Genomic DNA, 20408 nt, shown 5'->3' on the forward strand with positions numbered 1-20408 from the left:
ATATCACAATACAGTTGTTACAAATATCTTAAAACATGATTTACATTTATCACTACTTCAAAAATTCAGCAGATAACAGAATTACTACTAGATCTTGTTATTTAAGCCTATTAACAGAGTATGTGTATATATATATATATATATTTTTTTTTTTTTTTGAGATGGAGTCTCACTCTTGTTGCCCAGGCTGGAGTGCAATGGCACAATCTCAGCTCACCGCAACCTCTGCCTCCCAGGTTCAAGCAATTCTGCCTCAGCCTCCCGAGTAGCTGGGATTACAGGCACGTGCCGCTCCACCCGGTTAATTTTGTATTTTTAGTAGAGATGGGGTTTCTCAATGTTGGTCAGGCTGGTTTTGAATTCCTGACCGCAGGTGATCCGCCCACCTTGGCCTCCCAAAGTGCTGGGATTACAGGCATGAGCCACTGCACCTGGCCTTATATTACTATTTTACAACTTGGCTTTAAAAAATATTTAGATAATTGAATTTTAATACAATTCATTGCCCTTGTAGTCCTATGGGTTTTATTTTATACATTAATAAATATATTACTCTGATAAGGTATCCATTGGCTTCACCAGACTGCCAAAGGAGTCTTGTCCTCCTCAAAATGTCAAGATTCCCTTGAAGAAGATCAAGCTGAGTCAGCAGCCAGGTGACTAATGGCGGTAAAAGCAATGATGGCTCCAGTGGTTCAGGCAGCAGAGGCACTGGTTGGCTCATGGCAGTGTGGAAGGACTGGACCAAGTTTCCAAGAGTGGGCTCTGGAGCCAAGTCTACCTAACAGGGCCCCATAGATGTTGAACGTCTACATTACCAAGGTGTATCTGTCCCTCTGCAATTTAAACCTAAGACCCACCATGCTGTGTGCCATCCTGCAGGCCTGACCGCGGAGTTCACCCTATCTGGGTCACTGGCATGTTGTGAAATAAATACACTCACGGCTCCCTAAGAATATCCAGTATTTAGCAAATATTTTACTTCGATATGCTTGATGTTCTTGGTAGCACACAGGAACTTCCTAAGGGCAAATACTATGACCTACTCATTTTTATAGCTCACACAGAGTACCTGGCACACAGTAAGTGCTTAATCTATTTTTGATGACTTGACCAGAATGTATAAATTTACATTCCCATCCCCCGCTTAAACACAACTCATGATAATATTTTGGCTCATCCGCAGGAGAGATTATAATTCTAAACTCTTTTTATCTCCTTGGGCTATGTTAAATGAATGCTTCCCTAAAATTAACTTCCTCACTTCTGCCTTGCCAAGAATGACACCATGTGAAGAATCTACCACCTGAAACAGTGAATTCTCTCCTCATTTATTTCCTTGAGTAGAAACTGAAACACATGTTTAAGCTGTGCCAGGCTGTGTGGTGGCCCTGGAATGCCTGGGAGATCTGACCTGAAAAACAAGTTATTGCTTATAGTTTAAAACCCAATGCAGACTCAAGAGAAGAAGGGAAAGTGAGAAAGGATAAGAGAATGAAAAGGCCCTACATAAAAACTGAATTAAATAATTACAGAATAAGACCTGGATTTTTAAAGCTAATATCTCCATTTTTATCATTAACATAAAACAATACAATGCATGGTATTAATATGATGTGGAACATATTTCTCTATATGTGATGTATTTTTGGAAAATACTTTACAGTTTTGAAAAGAAAGAACTGAGTATTATGAACAATTAACTTCCAGGTCCATGAAAATAGAAAAGATATTCCACTCTCACTGAAAAGCAAATGCCCTTCTAGCTAGGGGAGCTTTCTCTAATTTACAGCCAACTGAGTGAAACTGAAAAGAAGATACTTTTTACAAAGTTTTCATGCCTCTGGCTGCAGAGCTAAATGATGAATTGACATAACATCATTATTCATATACTTTTTTACCACTTATTTCTTATTTTAAAATATTGCATGAGTCTTGGGAGACAAAAGTAGTGAATTCTAGGAAAATAAAAGAACTGGTGTATAATTTTAGATGTGTATAATTTTAACTGGTGTATAATTTTAGATGTGCTACAAGTCACACCAGAGTTGATATTTCTTAAAAAATGACAGTAACAACAAAATTTTAATCCATCACTTGCAACCAAACTCCAGTATCTGCACAGTATCTGGCCAGTAGACAGATGTCAGTGACATCACAAATCAAGTGTGCAAACCAAAGGGAAAACAGAATTGTGACTTACAGGTCACACAATAAATATCACACCTTTTACATTTCAAAAACAAGAGTTCAAAATTTGATAAGAAATCCAGACCATGAGTTCACACATAAATAAAAACGAGCAATCAACAGAAAATCTAAGAAATGACTCTGTTGACTAATGCCCTGTCTTTTCCAATTGAGGGTCAGAACTATTCAAACCCAATCACATGAGGATGGAATCAGTAAAGGTCAGTCAAAGACAAGCTGAAACTCCAACTGTCTAGCTGACCTTCAGAGCTTGTGACAAATTGCTATCAGTCAATGTCAACTAATGACAGGAGCTCTTTGGCTAATCAATTGTTCTAAAAATGATCAAGAAAACTACTCACAGGACAGCTCATTTTCACATCAATGCCTGTGAAGTATGAAAAGCTCATTTTTTGAGTTTTTAATAAGCTCATAAGTAAAGCAGTTACTTGGTAACAGAGGTCACCTTACAGAAAAAGACAGAACCTTTGTCTTTTACATATTCTTTTATTACCATATTATAGTAAAAATATGTCACAGATACGCTAGAGGGCTACATAATAAAGTAGATAACACTTCATCCACTTTCAGATAAATACTTCTGAATTGGAAGAATATCTCTGCTCGGCTGTAAATAATTTCAGATGCACTTTTTGGTTGTTTAAGACGAAAAACAGTGACCTGAAGTTTACTGCTGATGCTGCCTAATAATGAGAAGAGGCACTTTCTATGAAAGTGCTTATGGCCAAGTTCGTGCCCCGAAATATAGTTACTACTTCTAGATGATGAAGTTATTTTTCTTTAAGATGGCCTGCTTTCATGATGCTAGAAGTCAAGCAGGTGGAAAACAGAACACTGTTACTCACATTTGATGAGTCAATAAAAGGAAAGGTGAGTATATTACAGGGTGTTCTTGGGAAAATAGTTCTCTGTCTCTACATCTCATTCAACATGTTTGATAAGTTAATAATATAGACTTTTTGATAACAGGCATTTGTGGAGCATAATAACTTCCCCTTTCTTTTTTACACCTGACTTTTCCCACCAGGAAATCATTTTCCTATTCTGCCTGCCACTGCATGCAAAGGCCACACTTTAATTTGCAGGTCAACATTAAATATAACCAAAGGAACACACAGGGCTGCGATGCTCTAAGGCCTGTGGTCACAATTATATTTTACTTTTCTCTCCTCTCAAAAGTGTATTAGTCAAAATCATTACAGTGCCATTGAAATACAAGAAGTCCCTGGAGAGGTACAGGCTTAAGAAGCAAGTGTGAACAAATAAAGATCATTCAAGTCACTGTGACCAACAGGCAAATGAATCAACAAAAAAATAAAAATTACCATTTGTAACCATTTTCCTTCATTTTCAAGTTTCTTAGGTTATCATTTTGTTTGTAAAATACATTGGATTTTTTTTTTAAAGAAAATTGTCTCAAAACAAGCAGTATTAACTTTGTGTTTTCAGCTGAAAAGCTGCAAAGTGACAGCAGTTTCAGATTACATCCTGAACCTGAGTTGCTACGGTAGTTTTTCAAATTAAAATATCTTCTGTGGCCTCAACCACTCTCAAGTTGTCCATAGGAAAGAAATAAAGGAGGGAGGGCAACACTTAAGCCGAGCTATAATTGGAAGTATGTGAAAAATGAAGTGTCAGTTTGGTCAATAAAGGGCAAAGGTCAAGGGGAACTGCAGCCCAAACTCTGTGCGAAATGTGCTCATTAAGACATCCAATCAGAGCGCTCCTTCCCACCTATCCCATTATTCATCGGACAGCTGACTGTTTCAAATGCCTGGGTTCGGGCTGTTATTACTTTTCTTCTTCATGTAAAAAAGGCGAGTGGTATATAAATCGTTGCTCAGTCATCTGGAACATAATGTGGCCCTTCCCCACCTCCCTCGCCCGGTGCTCCCCGTCCCCTCTCAGGCTGCTCTGCCTGCTGGCTTCACAGGTCTGGAACAACTGCCTTGAGATTCCCCTCAATAATAAATGGAATTGCCTTCTGCCTATAGGTTGCCTGGACTCACACAAAAGCTGGTGTAGAGGGGGATGGGGCAGTGGGAGGCACTGCAACTACTGATACATTATGATAGAGAAATGCAGTGCTTTGCAATTATTCTTCTTTAAAGAAACATCCTGGCATGCTGGTTTTGCCTTTTTTTTTTAAGTGGTACTATTGTTATTCTGAGTCCTGCCTCCTAAAGGAGAAGTTCATAAGCGGGTTTTTGAGATTCCAGCAATCATTGAAAACCTTTAGGGTTGAAATGTTTTCCATCAAATTTCCATGTAGAAATAATACTTTTTCTTTATCCTCACAAAAGAGGCAAATATGATGAGTTTGAAGTGGAAAATGTTCTGCAAGAGCAATATCTTTACTTGTTCCCATGCTTCTATTCTTAATTCACTAAGTCTTTGAATGAGTGAAATGATATAGGCTCTTAATACATAATACCAATGAATCATATCAGTCACCATGCTCCCTTTGTAAATACTTCATTCATCATTCTACTTAGCATGCAAAACTAGGTTCTCCTTCCCCAACAGAACATTACCCCTCTGAGTCTAAGGCGATTCTGTCTTATTCATAGCTAGGTCACCACTAGGGAGCACGGCGCCAGGTTCAGTACAGACAACTGGGGAAAGAGTTGTCAAATTGGTAACAGAAAGAATGTCTGTCAAATGATCTGTTTCTCCAGTAAAGCAGTGTATCAAATAGGACATCATAGTTAGGAACTTGGGCTCTAGAGTCAGACTGCATGGGTTCAAGTCCCGACTCGAGCACCAGCCAGTGTGTGGCCTTGGACAAGTCTCCTTATCGCTCTGAGCCTCTGTGACCTCACTCGAAAAGTGAGGGGATGGAAATACCTACACTGACTGACAGCCCTTCGTGTTCTATTTTATTATCGTTTTACCATCATTTATTTAGCTCTCTTAACTTTAAAGCAAAAACAGAGACCTGTCCAAACTCGAAAATGTGGTCAATTGTAGTTGGAGCTGCTTGAGAGGCATAGAGTGGCTGCGGCAGGCCTCTGGGGAAACAGCAAAAATCTAGGGGAAGAGGCACCCGATTTGCTTGAAGTTCTCCCATTCCAAAACACACAGTTCCTAGAGAAGGCTCTGATTATGGTCAGGCGGGCAGCCATGCACAGTAGGATGCAAAAGACACATGAAAGCCACATGTATCTGCCATCGTGTACCTCCCGTACCTATGAGACACTACTTGGCAGCCCTGGAAACAGACACCCCATCCTAAGGCAGTTACAAAGCCAAGAGACCCAAGATCCCGAAGCTGACTTTGACAGTTACTCTTCAATATTTCTGAGCTATTACTTCTTTCTCCTGTGAAATGGGAAAATAAAGCAAATAATTGCCAGGGATAAAATAAGGATTCAATCTGGTATCTTTGGAAGTACTTTGAGGAAGTTATGGAGTAAACAAAATCAATGTTGTAGCAACAGCAACAGAATCCCCAACGAAACACAGATGTGAGGCCCTCCCTCTTAAATGCCAATTGAAAAGGACTTTACTATTAAAGAATCAATCTCCTGCAAGGGACTACAAGTATTAATATTGAATGGAAGTAGATATCATAAAAAGAGTCATTATGATGAATAATTTGAATTGAGGGAAAGATATATTGTGCAAATCATCAATAAACATTAAACCCCTGAATAACAGTACCTTGGTATTCTCTTAATTACATATCTTATGTACATTCTCTTTAGAATGCCCATGATTGGATTTTATATTTTTCTTTTCCTAGATGGAGTCTTGCTCTGTCACCCAGGCTGGAGTGCTATGGCACGATCTCAGTTCACTGCAACCTCCACCTCCTGGGTTCAAACGATTCTCCTGCCTCAGCCTCCCGAGTAGTTGGGATTACAGGCGCCCGCCACCACGCCTGGCTAACTTTTGTATTTTTAGTAGAGACGGGATTTCACCATGTGGGCCAGGCTGGTCTTGAATTCCTGACTTTGTGACTCCCCCCACTTCGGCTTCCTAAATTGCTGGGATTACAGGCGTGAGCCACTGCTCCCAGCCATGGATTTTGTATTTCTTTTTTTAATGTTTAGGTAAAAATGTGTACTAAAAAACTCTTTCACTGATCACAACAGCTACTAATTCAGCAAATTATCAGGTACTCAAAATTCCCCAAATTGCTGGAGCTCTAACCAGAAACTCTTACTGTATTTTGAAATCTGTTAGAACATTTAAAATTTCCCACATAACTTATTTCATTTCAATTACTTTGAAAGTTCAAAAGAATAGGATTCAATTGAGACATATATATATATATATATATATATATAGAGAGAGAGAGAGAGAGAGAGAGAGAGAGAGAGAGAGAGCCTGTTACATACCTCCACTGTGCAGCAGATAAGGTTATTTAACAGAGTACTAAAGCCTAGGGGATTTCTTTTTTGTTATCTTTTCTTTCCTTTCTTTCTTTTTTTTTTTTAACCACAGGTGCCATAATGAAGTGGTAAAAATGGAAAAGGAATGAGGAAAAAAGAAATGCAGTACAAATAATATGGCAGAGAAAGTTTTAAAATATGTATTACTCCTGTCTGTGGGGGAAACACCTCTTTGGATATGTTCTTGACAGATTGAGTTATTTCTGTCTATTGGGTATGTATAAAGACATATTTATGGATTTATAAATCTTTTGAAGAGGGCTGTTATTTACCCAGTTGACTAAAATGGACTCAAACTGTGTAAATAACTATTTAGGACATGTACTACAGGCCAAATGCTGGCACAGCTTACACATCCATGCCTGCCAGAAAAGGCAAACAGGGAAAACATGGAAAAGCCACTGTGCACAGTTAATCCGAAGGCTGCACAAAGACCAAGCTCTGCAGGTCTCAGGGATGAAAAAAAGGTTTAGAAGGGTCATGGTTGGCATGGAAATGTGCATAAGTTGTTGCAGCAACACTTTCAGGCATCATTCTGCATTTATCAGGAATAAATTCCACCGCCAAAGAAAACCCACAAGGAAGGACAAGTAAGACTGAAGGTGGGGCTCCCAGCAGCCTCTGTTATCACGCACAGAAAGGTGGGGTAGGGGAAACCAGCGCAGAAAGTTTCTATTTGATGACAGTGGAAGTTATTGACTGTAGTTTTTTAGTAGAGAGATGAGGAAAGAGGGTCTGATGAGAAGAACCTTATTTAAGTAATTGGGAAACTGGAAGTTTAGGTCTGACGCTCCACTGGGACCTCAACAAATCACTCAGCTTCTTCATGCCTTATTTTTCTCCTCTATCAGATGGGGCTAGACCTACTTAATCTGCTAGCCAGGATTGTTTTTAAATGATTCAGCTGAGATCATTCAAATAAAATAATTTACGTGTAAATGCCTTAAAAACAACTAGGTGTTGGACTCAAATATAAAAACATAAAAAGAAAAACTATAGAAAGAAACATTCTAAGTGGAAAGTTAGTAATGTGAATAACATGTAGTTCCTAGTTACAATCAAATTATTAAATAGGCCTTTGGAGAACACTTGTTGAAGGAAGAAGCAGCGTACAACATTCCTAATTCCTTGCTACAGCATGTCAGAGGGGAAGAACTGGTAATGGGCATTTGCTATCCAAAAATCCTCTCATCATACAATGTTTGAGAAAACAGATGCATTACAGTTTTAAATTCAAGTGCATTTCCGCAGTTTGCAAGCCTTCAATGCAGCAGCTGAACTATCTACCTATTCTCAGATGATATCAGTTTTGAAAAGCAAGAAATAAAAAAGAAAAAGAAACAAGCCAAACACTAGGCTGCGACCCCATGTAGCAATTTTGGGCTACAGGAAAAAGAATTTAGATTCCATTTACACCTTTTCGAAAACTCATAGTGTAAGTAGAGTTATGAAAGTAAGGCTTTATATTGAAAGTGCTGACACCACCTTAACTATAGCGCTCTGAACAGCAACGCCATAACACATATATACACACACTTGAAAGAAAAAAGGCCCCTTGGATTTATGCTGCATATCATTTTCCAGTAAAAGTCAGAGGTCAGAGGTTACCTGTTTCTGCCTCAGCTCTGAACCAGTTTACTATTCTGGGCTCTGTTTTTACTAGGCTTATAGTTGTGATGAAGTCAGCAACTTTTCTTTGAACAATAAAATGTCTCAAATGTTTAAAATTATATTTGTAGAAGTTATTCCCGGTACAAACAGCATACATGTGCCTAACAAAAATTAACTTTCCTGTTTTTGTTTTCAAATTAATCATGCCAGATTCATTGTAGACTTTGCAATTTTAATTGGTAGAGCCCAACTAAGTTAGACAACAAAATTCCTTTGTCGTCTAAGAGCACTCCAGTGAAACATGATCATAAAACCAGATTTTAAAGTATGTACCTACTGTGGGCTCAGAGTCAACTTCAATAAAACAGCCCTTTTATATTCAGATAAAGAATTCTCTTTCAAACTTTAATTGCATTAATGGAACACAAAATCCACACAGTGGGCTCTCAAGAAAAGCAGTACAGACATTTGAATACTCATTCGCCCTTTGGTAGAAGACTAGCTTGATGTTTAAACTTTATTTCCTACTATCTGTAGTCAAACATGCATAATCCATGGACACTCACATACACATAGGTATGTGCATTCACAGGACAACACAAATTAACCTGTTATCTTTCCATGTCTTCTGAAATTTTATTTAGTCTGGCTTTGCAATGAAGTCAAGCACTTAGGAGATTCAGGTAAGTAAAACCAGAAAAAAAATGGCTTCAACCCAGGGAAGAGGGAAGCCAAGCATGTGCTACTAAAGGGCTCACAGCCTTATAAGCATCCTAAGACATCGTTAACTTGGAATCCTAGTGGGTGTTTCTTCATGAGCTCTTGAAAAGCCTCTGAGGGCAAGTAGTAATAATACTTTTTATTTGTATAGCAGGGTATGAGTGGCATACTATGTATTCACATTCAAACTTCTAAGCTACTTCTCTAATCTTGCCCTCAGTCAATTCACTGACCCTGTTTTGTGAAGCTGGCCAGGTGACAGGCCAGTTAGGCAGCTGGAATGGCACAGAAGAAGAACAGGGTCAGAGAATAAAATAAGATGAGCTGATTCTCAAGTTAAAGGGGGTACTTCTTCTAGGAAAAACTGTATACATAGTAACTCACTAGACATTTCTGATTTTTCAATCCTTAAAAATGAAACAAGTAGCAAAAGAGAATAACATCTCCCCTACCTTGCTCACTGCTGTTGTCCCCACTGTGTGACGTGTGGCCACCGCTGGAAGGGCCTGGGGTTCCTCCTGAACGAGTAGATGCCGTGTCATCATGATCTCTGTTCCAAGAGGGCTGTGGGGGCACAAATCAGAAACCCAAATAAGAGGCATCTGTGAACCCTTTTTGGTAGGATCCCATGGCATAATGACAAAGCCATGGAGGGCTGGAGCACATAACCATGCCACCTTTCCCATCCCCCTTCAACCATGGTTCCAGCTCAGAGCTGCATTGGCACATTTATAATTTGCCAGTTTCTGCTTCCAAGCTAAAATAATATCTACAAATAGTTATTCTGTAAGTAATTGCATGCTTTATTACTAAGGAAAACAAAAACATTCCAGGCAAAGAGGAAAACAAAATGCTGCCACTGATTCTGACTCTATTTTCAACATCAACAAACCCTCTGGCACAACAGTCTGCTACTCTGGAAATGCAAAATGAGAGTGGTGGTCTATAACACTGCGGTTTATAGGGGCCTCTGATTCATCCTAGAAGACAAACATGGCAGAGCTTTTAAGACCTCACAATTAGGCCTGGGTCCATAATAGCTAGTATGTGTCAGCTGTTTGCCGGATGGTACATGGCAAATGGACCAGGCATAGGGACAAAAAAGGAATGAGAATAACAATAGATTCACATGGACTGTGTACACTCAGCCCCATGCAGAGCCTTCTTGTACTATTGAATGGAAAACAGATGTTGCTTCTTATCACTGGGTGCATTTGAAAGTAACATTCAGATAGGAAAAATTGGCTGTAAATTAAATTCTTGAGGAAAACAATCATGGCGACACTTCTCCCAAATCTCCCTTTATCACCAGAAAAGATTTTAATTAGCTTTTAGTGCTAGCTTTCAAAAACAGCCTCATGAGTCACTGGTCATCCTGCACAGTAGGAATGATGCAAAATACAAAGCTGGTCCTTCACTAGGAAGTGATATTTACCTTCAAGATTATTAGTGGGAAAGCAGGATGATCTCGTATGTAAAATATGTATGCATCATTTCAATCATATAAGGTCATGCTTCATGACTATATAGTAGTAGAGTTTGCTGACCCTTCCAATATCATTAAGTATACCTAGTGAAATCAAAGAGCTCTTTGCTTATTTCTAGAAAAGTATTTTCCTATCCTGGAGAAGATAAGAAGGGCTGAGGAGATCAAAATGTCTTAGACACCCAGGGAGAGAAAAGTAAAGATCCTATGTAAGAGGCATGCTGTATAGGAATCAAAGGGAAAGAGTCACTGTTTCTGAACAGGATGCATCACTGTCACTTATTCTACAATCTTGGCCAGATTAATGCAGCCTCAAAAATGAAAATAAAGTTATAGAAAGATATGCCATTTGTATGTTTGATGCACCCATTATGCATATTCTCAAAAAAAGTGCTAATTGATCTGCTGATTCTGTAATTGAAAGATATGTGAACTGTGAAAGAAGTGCTTTTTGCAAACACGCATTCTGCAGCATACCAGAATAATGCTGTAAGACGTAATCTGGAACACACGCTCAGAATGCAAACAGTTAATGCATAAATTTTCAGTTTGTACAACTGCAGCTCTAAAAGGGGGACTTGTTTATTCAGAGCTCTGCAGAAAGAATGGTACAGCACCCAGGGGACAGACAATGCCAGGCACAAAACCCCGGTGCCTCGACATGTAAAAGGATGTTTTTCTATGTGCTACAAATCCCACTTGAAAATATAATTAGAAAGAGAAAATGGCAAACTATTGCATTAACTGTAATTGAACAAAAGACCAGCAAGGCATGTGGGAGGCTGCAGGAACCCGTGGGAGTTTCAGGATGCATGAGATCCTGCGAGTGACATCTCCTGGGCACTCTCATTTTATTTATGTTGTCCCTCACTACTATTGTTGACTGGTGATCTGACTGGTAATTAATAGAAAAGCTAGCGATAACAAGCTAAAATACAGAGCCACAGACCAACCTCATCAGAAGCATGTTTGTTAATCAGATTAAGACTAGGACTCCAAAAAGGTGACTTAGAACCAAAGAATTATTCCTTGTTATACAGGAAACTGTCCTCCTTTGTGCTACAACAGACCTGATATATTCACTATCTTTTAATGAGCTCCACTGATTTATTCAGCTCTGCTCTGCTCCCTCCCCCACTTTTCTACTGTGCAGGATGTAGATTAATTCAATGCTTAATTGTTTAGTAAATTCAATTTTCCACATTCTATTCTGCATAGCTTTAGCTAAGGTTCTTAAATCTTCAGCAGTGAGCCCTGAGCCCAGTGTTTGTGATCTGTGCCTACCTTTTTTCATCACCATTTTTCTTCATCCACCACTTAATTCACCATGAAAAGATTTTCCTTGCTGGAAATTCTGATTCCGCTATGATCTGTGAGGCATTCCGATTCATTGCATTTTCATTGTGTTGGGCCTTAGATGCTGGGCTCCTCTTTTCTCACAGCTATCGCCACATTATACAGGAATTCATGCAAGAAATGTTGGATTCCACCTAAGTTTATCCAAATTTTGTGCAACCTATATGTTTAAATTTGTGTGTTCACCAAAGGTAGGAGCCAATATTTTTCACCTAATATCATTCTTCTCACAGCCTTGCTCTTCCGGAAGGTCTGTGAATACTGAATGCACTTCTCTGAAGTGAAATCTAACTTTTGTGCTCCTTCCTTGAATTAGCATTTTTGTGTATTAGCATTTTAAGAATGATGTAGTCACATGAAACTGAGCATTAGAAGAAATCCACAAAGTTACAAAAACAGAACAAGAATTATGCTTAGTTCAGTTCATTAAGCATGATTAAAGTCTAAGTATCAGAAATAGCTCATGAACTCTTCCAGTATAAATATGTAAGACAGCCCTAATCAGAACGAACTCCCCCCAAATCCATCTACAGAGAAGTTCAGTTACAATAACCTATCTCTGTAACTATATGCGGTTATACCAGACAACATCATTATTATTTTTAAAATAAAATACGTGCATCTGATTATGTATACATATCTGTGAAGTTGTGAGTTGCCTGGGGCCACTTATAGTGGAAGGCTGACAGAATAAAATCAAGAATGCATGGCATTAGATGAATAAAAAACCTTAGTCATGCTTTTAAATTAAGTCCCAAAGAGGCTTTTTTCTTTAATGTATATAATTTCAGAGTAAGCAATGGCTGTGTTCTCACTTACTGGCAATCCATTAAGACAAGAGGTCTTAACCTGAGGTCCAGAATTGCCTATGGAAGATTTTAGGGGGGTCTTGTTGGAACAATATTTGGGTTTATGTGGATACTTGCATATTTTTCCCAAGGGATAGGGTTCATAACTTTTTATCAGATTCTCAAACAGGTATGCAGTGCTCTCAAAATTTGAGAACCACTGCTCTAGGAGATGGTCACAGGGCTAGACAAAACAATAACAACAACAACAACAAAGAAGTTGTTGGGGAAAAAAAAGTCTTTTGCTGGAAAGACCTGAAAGATCATTGAAACTACATTCTAACTTGTCATTGACAGCCAGTGTCCTCCAGACACTATTTCTATTGTCATAAATGGAGGCAGACCCTAGAAACTTCACTCCATCAGTAAGTTCTTCTTGACTTACTTACTTATATAATATATAAACTAACTTAATTTTTGCTCATGTTTTTTCTAGTTCTAGGGCCCCAAGAGACAGCCATTTAAAATATTTGAAGCAAGCTATGATTCTCCCCATATCTTCTCTGACAGCTAGAACACCCCCATTTCCTTCTATCATTTCTTAAGAACACTTCAAAATAAGTTGTTTGGGGTTTTTTCTGATTCCACGTATGGTATTTTCAATCTCTAAGGCAATCTTACTGGCATCTGGTAGTAAAATAGAAGCAATAACCTCCCCTGACTGCAGGCTCCTCCAGGAGTGAGGATGGTATCTTAATCTTCTCTGTCTTCTCCTTTCCTAGCTCAGCACAATGCATGGCTCATGTTCCACAGGCACCGCGTGCTTAGGGAACGAATTTGAATTGTTCATTAGTCACTGTGCCACCAACATCCCAACAAACAAATCACAACTTCAAAAACTATCTTGCCTTCCTAAATAAAGTTACCCATTGGTGACTTTTTTTCTTCTATTATTCACTCTCTTTCAATCTATGCCTTAAATTTGGACAGACGTCAGGTCCTCTTATCACTTTCCAGGTCTTCCTTGGATAATTCCTTCCTCCACAGTGGTTTGATTTCCTATATGCTACCAAGCGTACGTGTCTGAATCTCTTCTTTGGTCTTTAGACTTGTATGTCCAACTACCTGCGAAACCATCTCCATGCAAAGACATCCACCTCAAGAAGTCCGAAAGTGGACTTGTTTCAACTCAACAAGTCCAAAGCTAAACTGTTCATGTCTCCACCAAACCTCCTACTCATTCTTTTTAATTCTATATCCTAGTAGGTATCACATCATCCACCCATGGAATACATCTGAGAGCCATTCATATGCTCTCTCTCTGTCTCTATCTCTCTCCACCTCCCCATTCAATCAGTCACCAAATCTTGTCTATTTTTGACCCCCAAATAGTTCTGAAATAAATCTCCCCTATTCCATATTCATGACTGCTGTTCTTGTTAAGTCCCTCATCACTCCCAGGCTTTAAAAGAGTTCCATTCCACCAGATCATAAGCTCTGTGATGTCAGACATGGGGTCAGTTTTGCTCACCATTGCATCCTGGCTATCGATCACAGTGCCCAGCAGTTGGCTGGCACACAGGAAACATTTGTTGAATGAATGGACTGCTCCTCACTGCCTACAGAATACAATCTGAGGTCCTTACCCTGGTATACAAAGCCCTTCATAATCTCCCCCAGGGACCATTCCTCTCCTTGTTTCTTTTGCTCCTGCAACACCCTATTGCATGTTATTTCTGACAGATACTCTGCCGCTTATTGCTCCAGGCCCATGCTTATCCTTCTCCTCTGCCTTGCTCTGCCCTGCCTGACCCCAGCCCCTGATTATCTTCTTCCTGCTATTTAAGGCACAGCTCAGATACCACCTCACCTAGAAAACCTTCCCTGATACACACCTGGATGAGTGAGGTTCTGCTGCTCTGAGAGCTCGGACCATCTCATGCACACTTCTAGCCTTTCACTCTTTGCTTTGTGATGACCTGTTGTGCCTGTCTACAATTTGACACTATGAATGTTTTGAAATCCTGGACTACATCTTATTTACCCTTATATCCTCCATCCTAGGAAAATGTTGATATTATATTAGATACAAATATATTTTTGAATGAATGAATAACTTAAGTAATACATATGGAATATTTGTTAAATTGTCATCTGGTATTGTGTTCTCCCATATGAGAGACATCAAAAAATACCAAAAAAAGAGTAGTACAATTTAAATATACCTCACATACTTGCATTTACACAAACACACACCACTATAAAAACAGACTAACACTCAGTTGTAGCATAAGAGTCAAAAGGAATGAAATTTAAAGCTAGACAGAGTCCTGTTTCAAACTTGATTGTGCCACTTACATGGTCTTAAATAAGTCATAACCTCTTGAAACCTTAATGTCCTCATCTGTAAATGGGGATAAAAACTACTCCCTTGCAGACATAACATATGTAAATTGTCAAGCGTGCAGCAAGCACTCAATAAATGGCAGCTTCTATAGTTCTTAATGTAGCAACATAAATTGACCTAAGCCAAGCCTGGTATATCTACATACAGGTGTATTCAGTGTGTAGACCTTCTGGAAAGAATGGTTAACCTGAGCTGGCTTCGTGCACAGCTTGGTGTGCTTTGTGCTATCTCCCAGCTGCTGTGTGCTCAGGGAATGCAAACTGATCTTATTTTCACCTTGGAATAACATGATTTTTACAGGTGGTTTGCTCCTCCCCACCTCGTCAAGTTTAATTCGATACCTAATATTTATAAATCACTTTACAGTATACAAAGCATCTTGACACATCTTCCCAGTCAGTCATTCACCACATCAGTATGATGCCAGAATCATTTTTTTCGAACCAAAATAGAGTTGTTTTTTTTTTCCTTCAAAACTTCTACACCACTGATCCCATTCAAAAAGGTGGATAATTGAGAGTCTGATGATCTTTACTGTGAAGGGGTCAGTTAGCAGCTATGTAGAAATTGATGAAATAATCAGTGTTCAAAATTCAAAGCCAGTCTGCACCTATCAATAGGTGGCTTTCTCTTTGGGGAGGTACATTTACTCTCTCAAATCACCGGGGTCTCTTTAGTAAGTGATCTCTAGTGGCCTGAAAGACCTGGCTTATCTCCAAAAGTGAACAATTTAGTATCTCCAGGTGAGGACAGTGTCCAGGGCCTCATGGGAAAGGCACCAGTGTGCATGGTACTCAGGCATACACATGCATACTCACACTCGCAGGCATGCCCATGTCCGTATGTACATGCCCACGTGCACACTTGTGCTCTTCCATGAAGCACAGTGGATGGGATCGCTGCATGTCAGCATCCCACACTGTCGGGAGAGGAGGGGGGATGCATCTAATTAGCCTGGCTCCCCTTGACTTTTCCCCTCCGTCTATACAGCGTTTTTCAGGATCCTTAAAGGCGCATGACTTCAGCAAATATCATTTCTTATACACTCCTCAATCAATGATACCATCTGAGGAAAGGGACCAGAGAGAGATCCATATGCAGAGAAATGAGGAGAAGAGAAGGGGTGTAGGAGCTGCTGTGAGAAACAATACACATTTACCTGTGTGTACCTGAAGCTGGGGAATGAGGAGGCTGAGAAGGCTTTCTATGTTTGAGTATTTAAAGTCTTGTCATGCTGAAACTACTGTTGAAATGCTTGGTGGCTCACATTTGTATCTGTTTGACAACCAAAACCTATCATATAATCATTCAACCCACTCAACTATCATGTACTGAGCACCTATAATTTGCTAGAGCCCTAGGTACAGCCTGCTCCTCTCAAAACATACTTCCTTGGGGCTATATCTACTCAACTTCAATTTCAGGTAATTCTGGAAAAAAAGTTACGTGGATTTCTTTAAAAAAAAAAAAATCCCTAGAAATCACTAAGCAAAATTCATTTAACCACAACAAGTTTAGGCAGTATGTTTTGTTTTGCCTTCTTTTTTTCCTCACACAGAAAAACTGCTTTTACCTTTTGAGCATTTAGATGTTTTGAAATGCCATAAACATTCACAAATGAGTATTTCACTGTGCACACATACTGTGGATTCAGGGGCCACATTAAAGTGTTGTGAGGAACGATATGGATGTGAAATAGCGTGCTTTAGAGAAAGCTTTTCTAAGTCCACACTATGCCCTGCTGAAAGTGGATAAAATGCAGAGGCAATTGTCGGTTCTGGGAAAAGAGTGGTAGGTGCCCGAGGCACCTCCCTGATGGAGGCCCACACTCACCTTTGGCAGAGAGGCCAACTTTTTAAAAGGTTACCTCCCTCACACACTTTATCCACTTTCTCCAACTCCCTTTTTGCTCATTTCCTTCTCTGCCCCCTCCCTCACTCGCTTACCTTTGCCAAGTCTGTAAGGCATGCCAGGGTTCTTGTTGAGCCCTTTTTTAATGCTGTGATAAAATGTGCTTATGACTCCACTTAATAGAGGCCTGAAGGCCTGAATTCTGGTGACTCAGGGCAGATGGTAAATTAGCGGTAAGACAATGGAAATCCAACATCCCTCTTCAGAATGTGTGGCTTTCACTAACACACCACACTGCCTCTTCTCGCAGTTCCAGCCCTGTCATATTTGCCATTGTGAACTTTTAATCTAGAAATGCATCTTGGTTATCTAATCATCTCTTATGTCTTGCACTCACTACATTAGTGCCAGCCAGTAATCTTTACACACAGCATAAATGTGTACACTTGAGCGTCAAATGAGGCAGATTTCTAAGACCTTAGCGGCTAAGCAACTCTCGTGAATTGCTTGCAAATAAACGTGTGTGTGTGTGTGTGTGTGTGTGTGTGTGTATAAAATCATAGGATAGTAGCTGTGGGTAGTTTGCATAGGTAGACATAGCATCTATTAAATAGAGTTCCATATTTCCCAGTTCTCACGTACCACAAATAAAACCTACAAAAATGATAATTTTTCAAACATTGAATCCTCTATCTCTGTGTAATGAGGCATGTAGAGAGGAGGAAAAGAATTTTTGTGCTTTCTTGCCTTTGGTGAAAATTCTCCAAGGAGTAATTTCATCTTTAAATGAAAAGTTTTCTACCAGGTGATTGTTCAAGCTTCAGAAATCACTAAAGCCTGGGTTCAGACATGAGTGTGCACATGGGTTCACACACACACCGCAACACACACCTATCATGTACGTAAGGCATAAGGCAAAAGAACGTTAAAAAATGAATCTAATGGTTTTTTAATTACGTTGTAATGGAATTTAAAGCAACCTGGCTGTAAGATATATATATATCTTTTATATATATATCTCGTGTGTGTGTGTGTGTGTGTGTATATATATATATATATATATTTTTTTTTTTTTTTTTTTTTTTTTTTTTTTGAGATGGAGTCTCACTCTGTCGCCCAGGCTGGAGTGCAGTGGCCGGATCTCAGCTCACTGCAAGCTCCGCCTCCCGGGTTTACGCCATTCTCCTGCCTCAGCCTCTCCCGAGTAGCTGGAACTACAGGCACCCGCCACCTCGCCCGGCTATTTTTTTGTAATTTTTAGTAGAGACAGGGTTTCACCGTGTTAGCCAGGATGGTCTCGATCTCCTGACCTAGTGATCCGCCCGTCTCGGCCTCCCAAAGTGCTGGGATTACAGGCTTGAGAAGATATACGTTTAAAACCTGCTATCCCTTAAAGATTTTGCTCATTGTCCTGTAATCAGCATGCTTCACTCTCCTCTCAATACTCAGGTGCTAGGCTGCTGTGGCAGGCAGTGAGGGTGAGGACCTTAGGAAGCCAGGATTGAATACCACAGAACACTCTCCCAATGCTGCTTAAAACCATAGTTTACAACAACCTCGTGTCTTCTGGGTCTCCACTCTAACATTTTCAGGAATTTATTGATCTGCACAGTTGAATTAATTTACCCAATAAATTATAAGTGAATCAACTAGGCTAAGCAAAGGTCTACAGATGTAAAACAACACTCAGAATATTCCAAAGGCTTTCCTGATGAAATCAAGACAGCACTGATACTTTTTGCCCAATTCTTTAACTTTGACAATCAATGCTAACATCATCCCATGGTGACCCTACTGTGGTCTAAGAAGATAATATAGATTTCTACATGTGGTACATTCAGATAAATTGCAAAGAAAGGGAATAATTACAACCAAAGGGCAATTGACAAGAAATGACAATCGGTTTTACCAAAGTCTCAAAACTGGCAAGTAATAGAAATTATTCAAGTGCCCTGAATGTTCAAATTCTACTTAGCAGTTTATTGTAGAGAAAAATCTTAAGAAGAGAGAAGATAAAGCCTCAATACGCTAAAATCTTAGAAAAATTATTTATTTATGTTTTAATAACCTTTTCTTTTTCTATGCCATTGTATAATAACTGGCATGCTATTAATAAAACTAAATTCTTATATTTACTGACTTTAATGACCCTAAGTGCTTCTACTTTTGAAATCATACCTACAGCTGGGCGCGGTGGCTCACACCTGTAATCCCAGCACTTTGGGAGCTGAGGCAGGCAGATAACCTGAGGTCAGGAGTTTGAGACCATCCTGGCTAACATGGTGAAACCCCGTCTCTACTAAAAAAAAAAAAAAAAAAAAAAAAAAAAAAAAAAAAATTAGCTGGATGTAGTGGCAGGCACCTGTAATCCTAGCTACACGGGAGGCTGAGGCAGGAGATTTGCTTGAACCTGGGAGGCGGAGGTTGCAGTGAGCCAAGATTGTACCACTGCACTCCAGCCTGGGAGACAAGAGTGAAACTCCATCTCAAAAAAAAAAAAAAAAAAATCATACCTATAAATTGTAGTTCATAGAGTTAAATAAATGTTTGACTGAAAAAAAAAAAACCCCTAATCCACTGACACCACTATATTTGCAAATAAGTATACCTAAATACTTCAAACCGTATTATCCATTTATCTTTTGAGAGTTTTCTGCTGAACTTTGATCATTTTCTATTATTTCTACTTAGCAGTGGGAGAAGAATCAGTAAATTACATGCCAGTATACCTGATGTTATAAAATCCTCTTTATAAGATTGTTTGCTTCCCAGTGTTTTATTTTACATTCGTAACTTAGTATCAGTGCTCCTTGTTCTGCAAACAAATTAAGATAAAATAAACTTAAAAGTGTTTTATATAAAACAACTTTAAACCACAAACTTTCTAGGCAAGGCTCCTCGCAAAAAAAAAAAAAAAATTAAAAAAAATAAAAATTTAAAATCCAATAATGCAGAAAACATTGTATAATGAGTAAAAGCAGATAATAATATCCTGAAAGCAACCAGACCTCAGCATGAAGTATTTGTATTCAGAAATGTGGGGGGAAAGTACTTAGCCCAAAGTCCTTACATAACTGTTATTTGAATTTTACCCTAGGAGTGAGTCTGCAGTGATTCACCATACTATCTCAGCAAAATAGCTGAGTTCAGTCTCCTTTTACACTACGCTGAAATCAGAATAAAAATGACCCCTTATAGTAAGAATTAAGATATTTTTCTTAAACTCTATGATTACAAAACACTCTATAAAACAACATCCCCATCAACCAGCACCCAATCCTTCCTCCATAAACCCAATTCCTGTTACTGAAGGTTGGGCAGAATACAATCGAGAAGATAAAATATTATGTAATGAAGTGCTTATTGGATTGGGGATTTACTACTCTAAATGTTTTAGATGCATTTTTATTTAGTTCTTACAGTAACTCACTAAAGTGGGTACTGTTACTATCCCCATTTTACAGATTATTAAACTAAGTCCCCTCAAGGTGCAGTGACTTGCCCTCTCACAGCAAAGTCTAGATTCAAATATGAGTGCTCTGGCTCTAAACTGTACGTAGTTCATTAGAACACCGCCTTCC

At 39.1% G+C, this 20408-nt stretch overlaps 1 protein-coding gene across 4 annotated transcripts in view; it reads right to left on the reverse strand.

The window, feature by feature from the left end:
- The window catches only part of MEIS1 (Meis homeobox 1), a 138099-nt gene that overhangs the window by 98582 nt on the left and 19109 nt on the right, over positions 1-20408 (reverse strand). For all 4 annotated transcript variants that reach the window (XM_050754853.1, XM_050754854.1, XM_050754855.1 and 1 more), the window contains exon 7: positions 9392-9503. In XM_050754853.1, coding sequence (XP_050610810.1) covers positions 9392-9503 — 112 coding nt within the window. The remainder of the gene's footprint in view (positions 1-9391; positions 9504-20408) is intronic.

This window comes from Macaca thibetana, chromosome 13 (genome assembly GCF_024542745.1).
Source record: "Macaca thibetana thibetana isolate TM-01 chromosome 13, ASM2454274v1, whole genome shotgun sequence".
NCBI lineage: Eukaryota > Metazoa > Chordata > Mammalia > Primates > Cercopithecidae > Macaca > Macaca thibetana.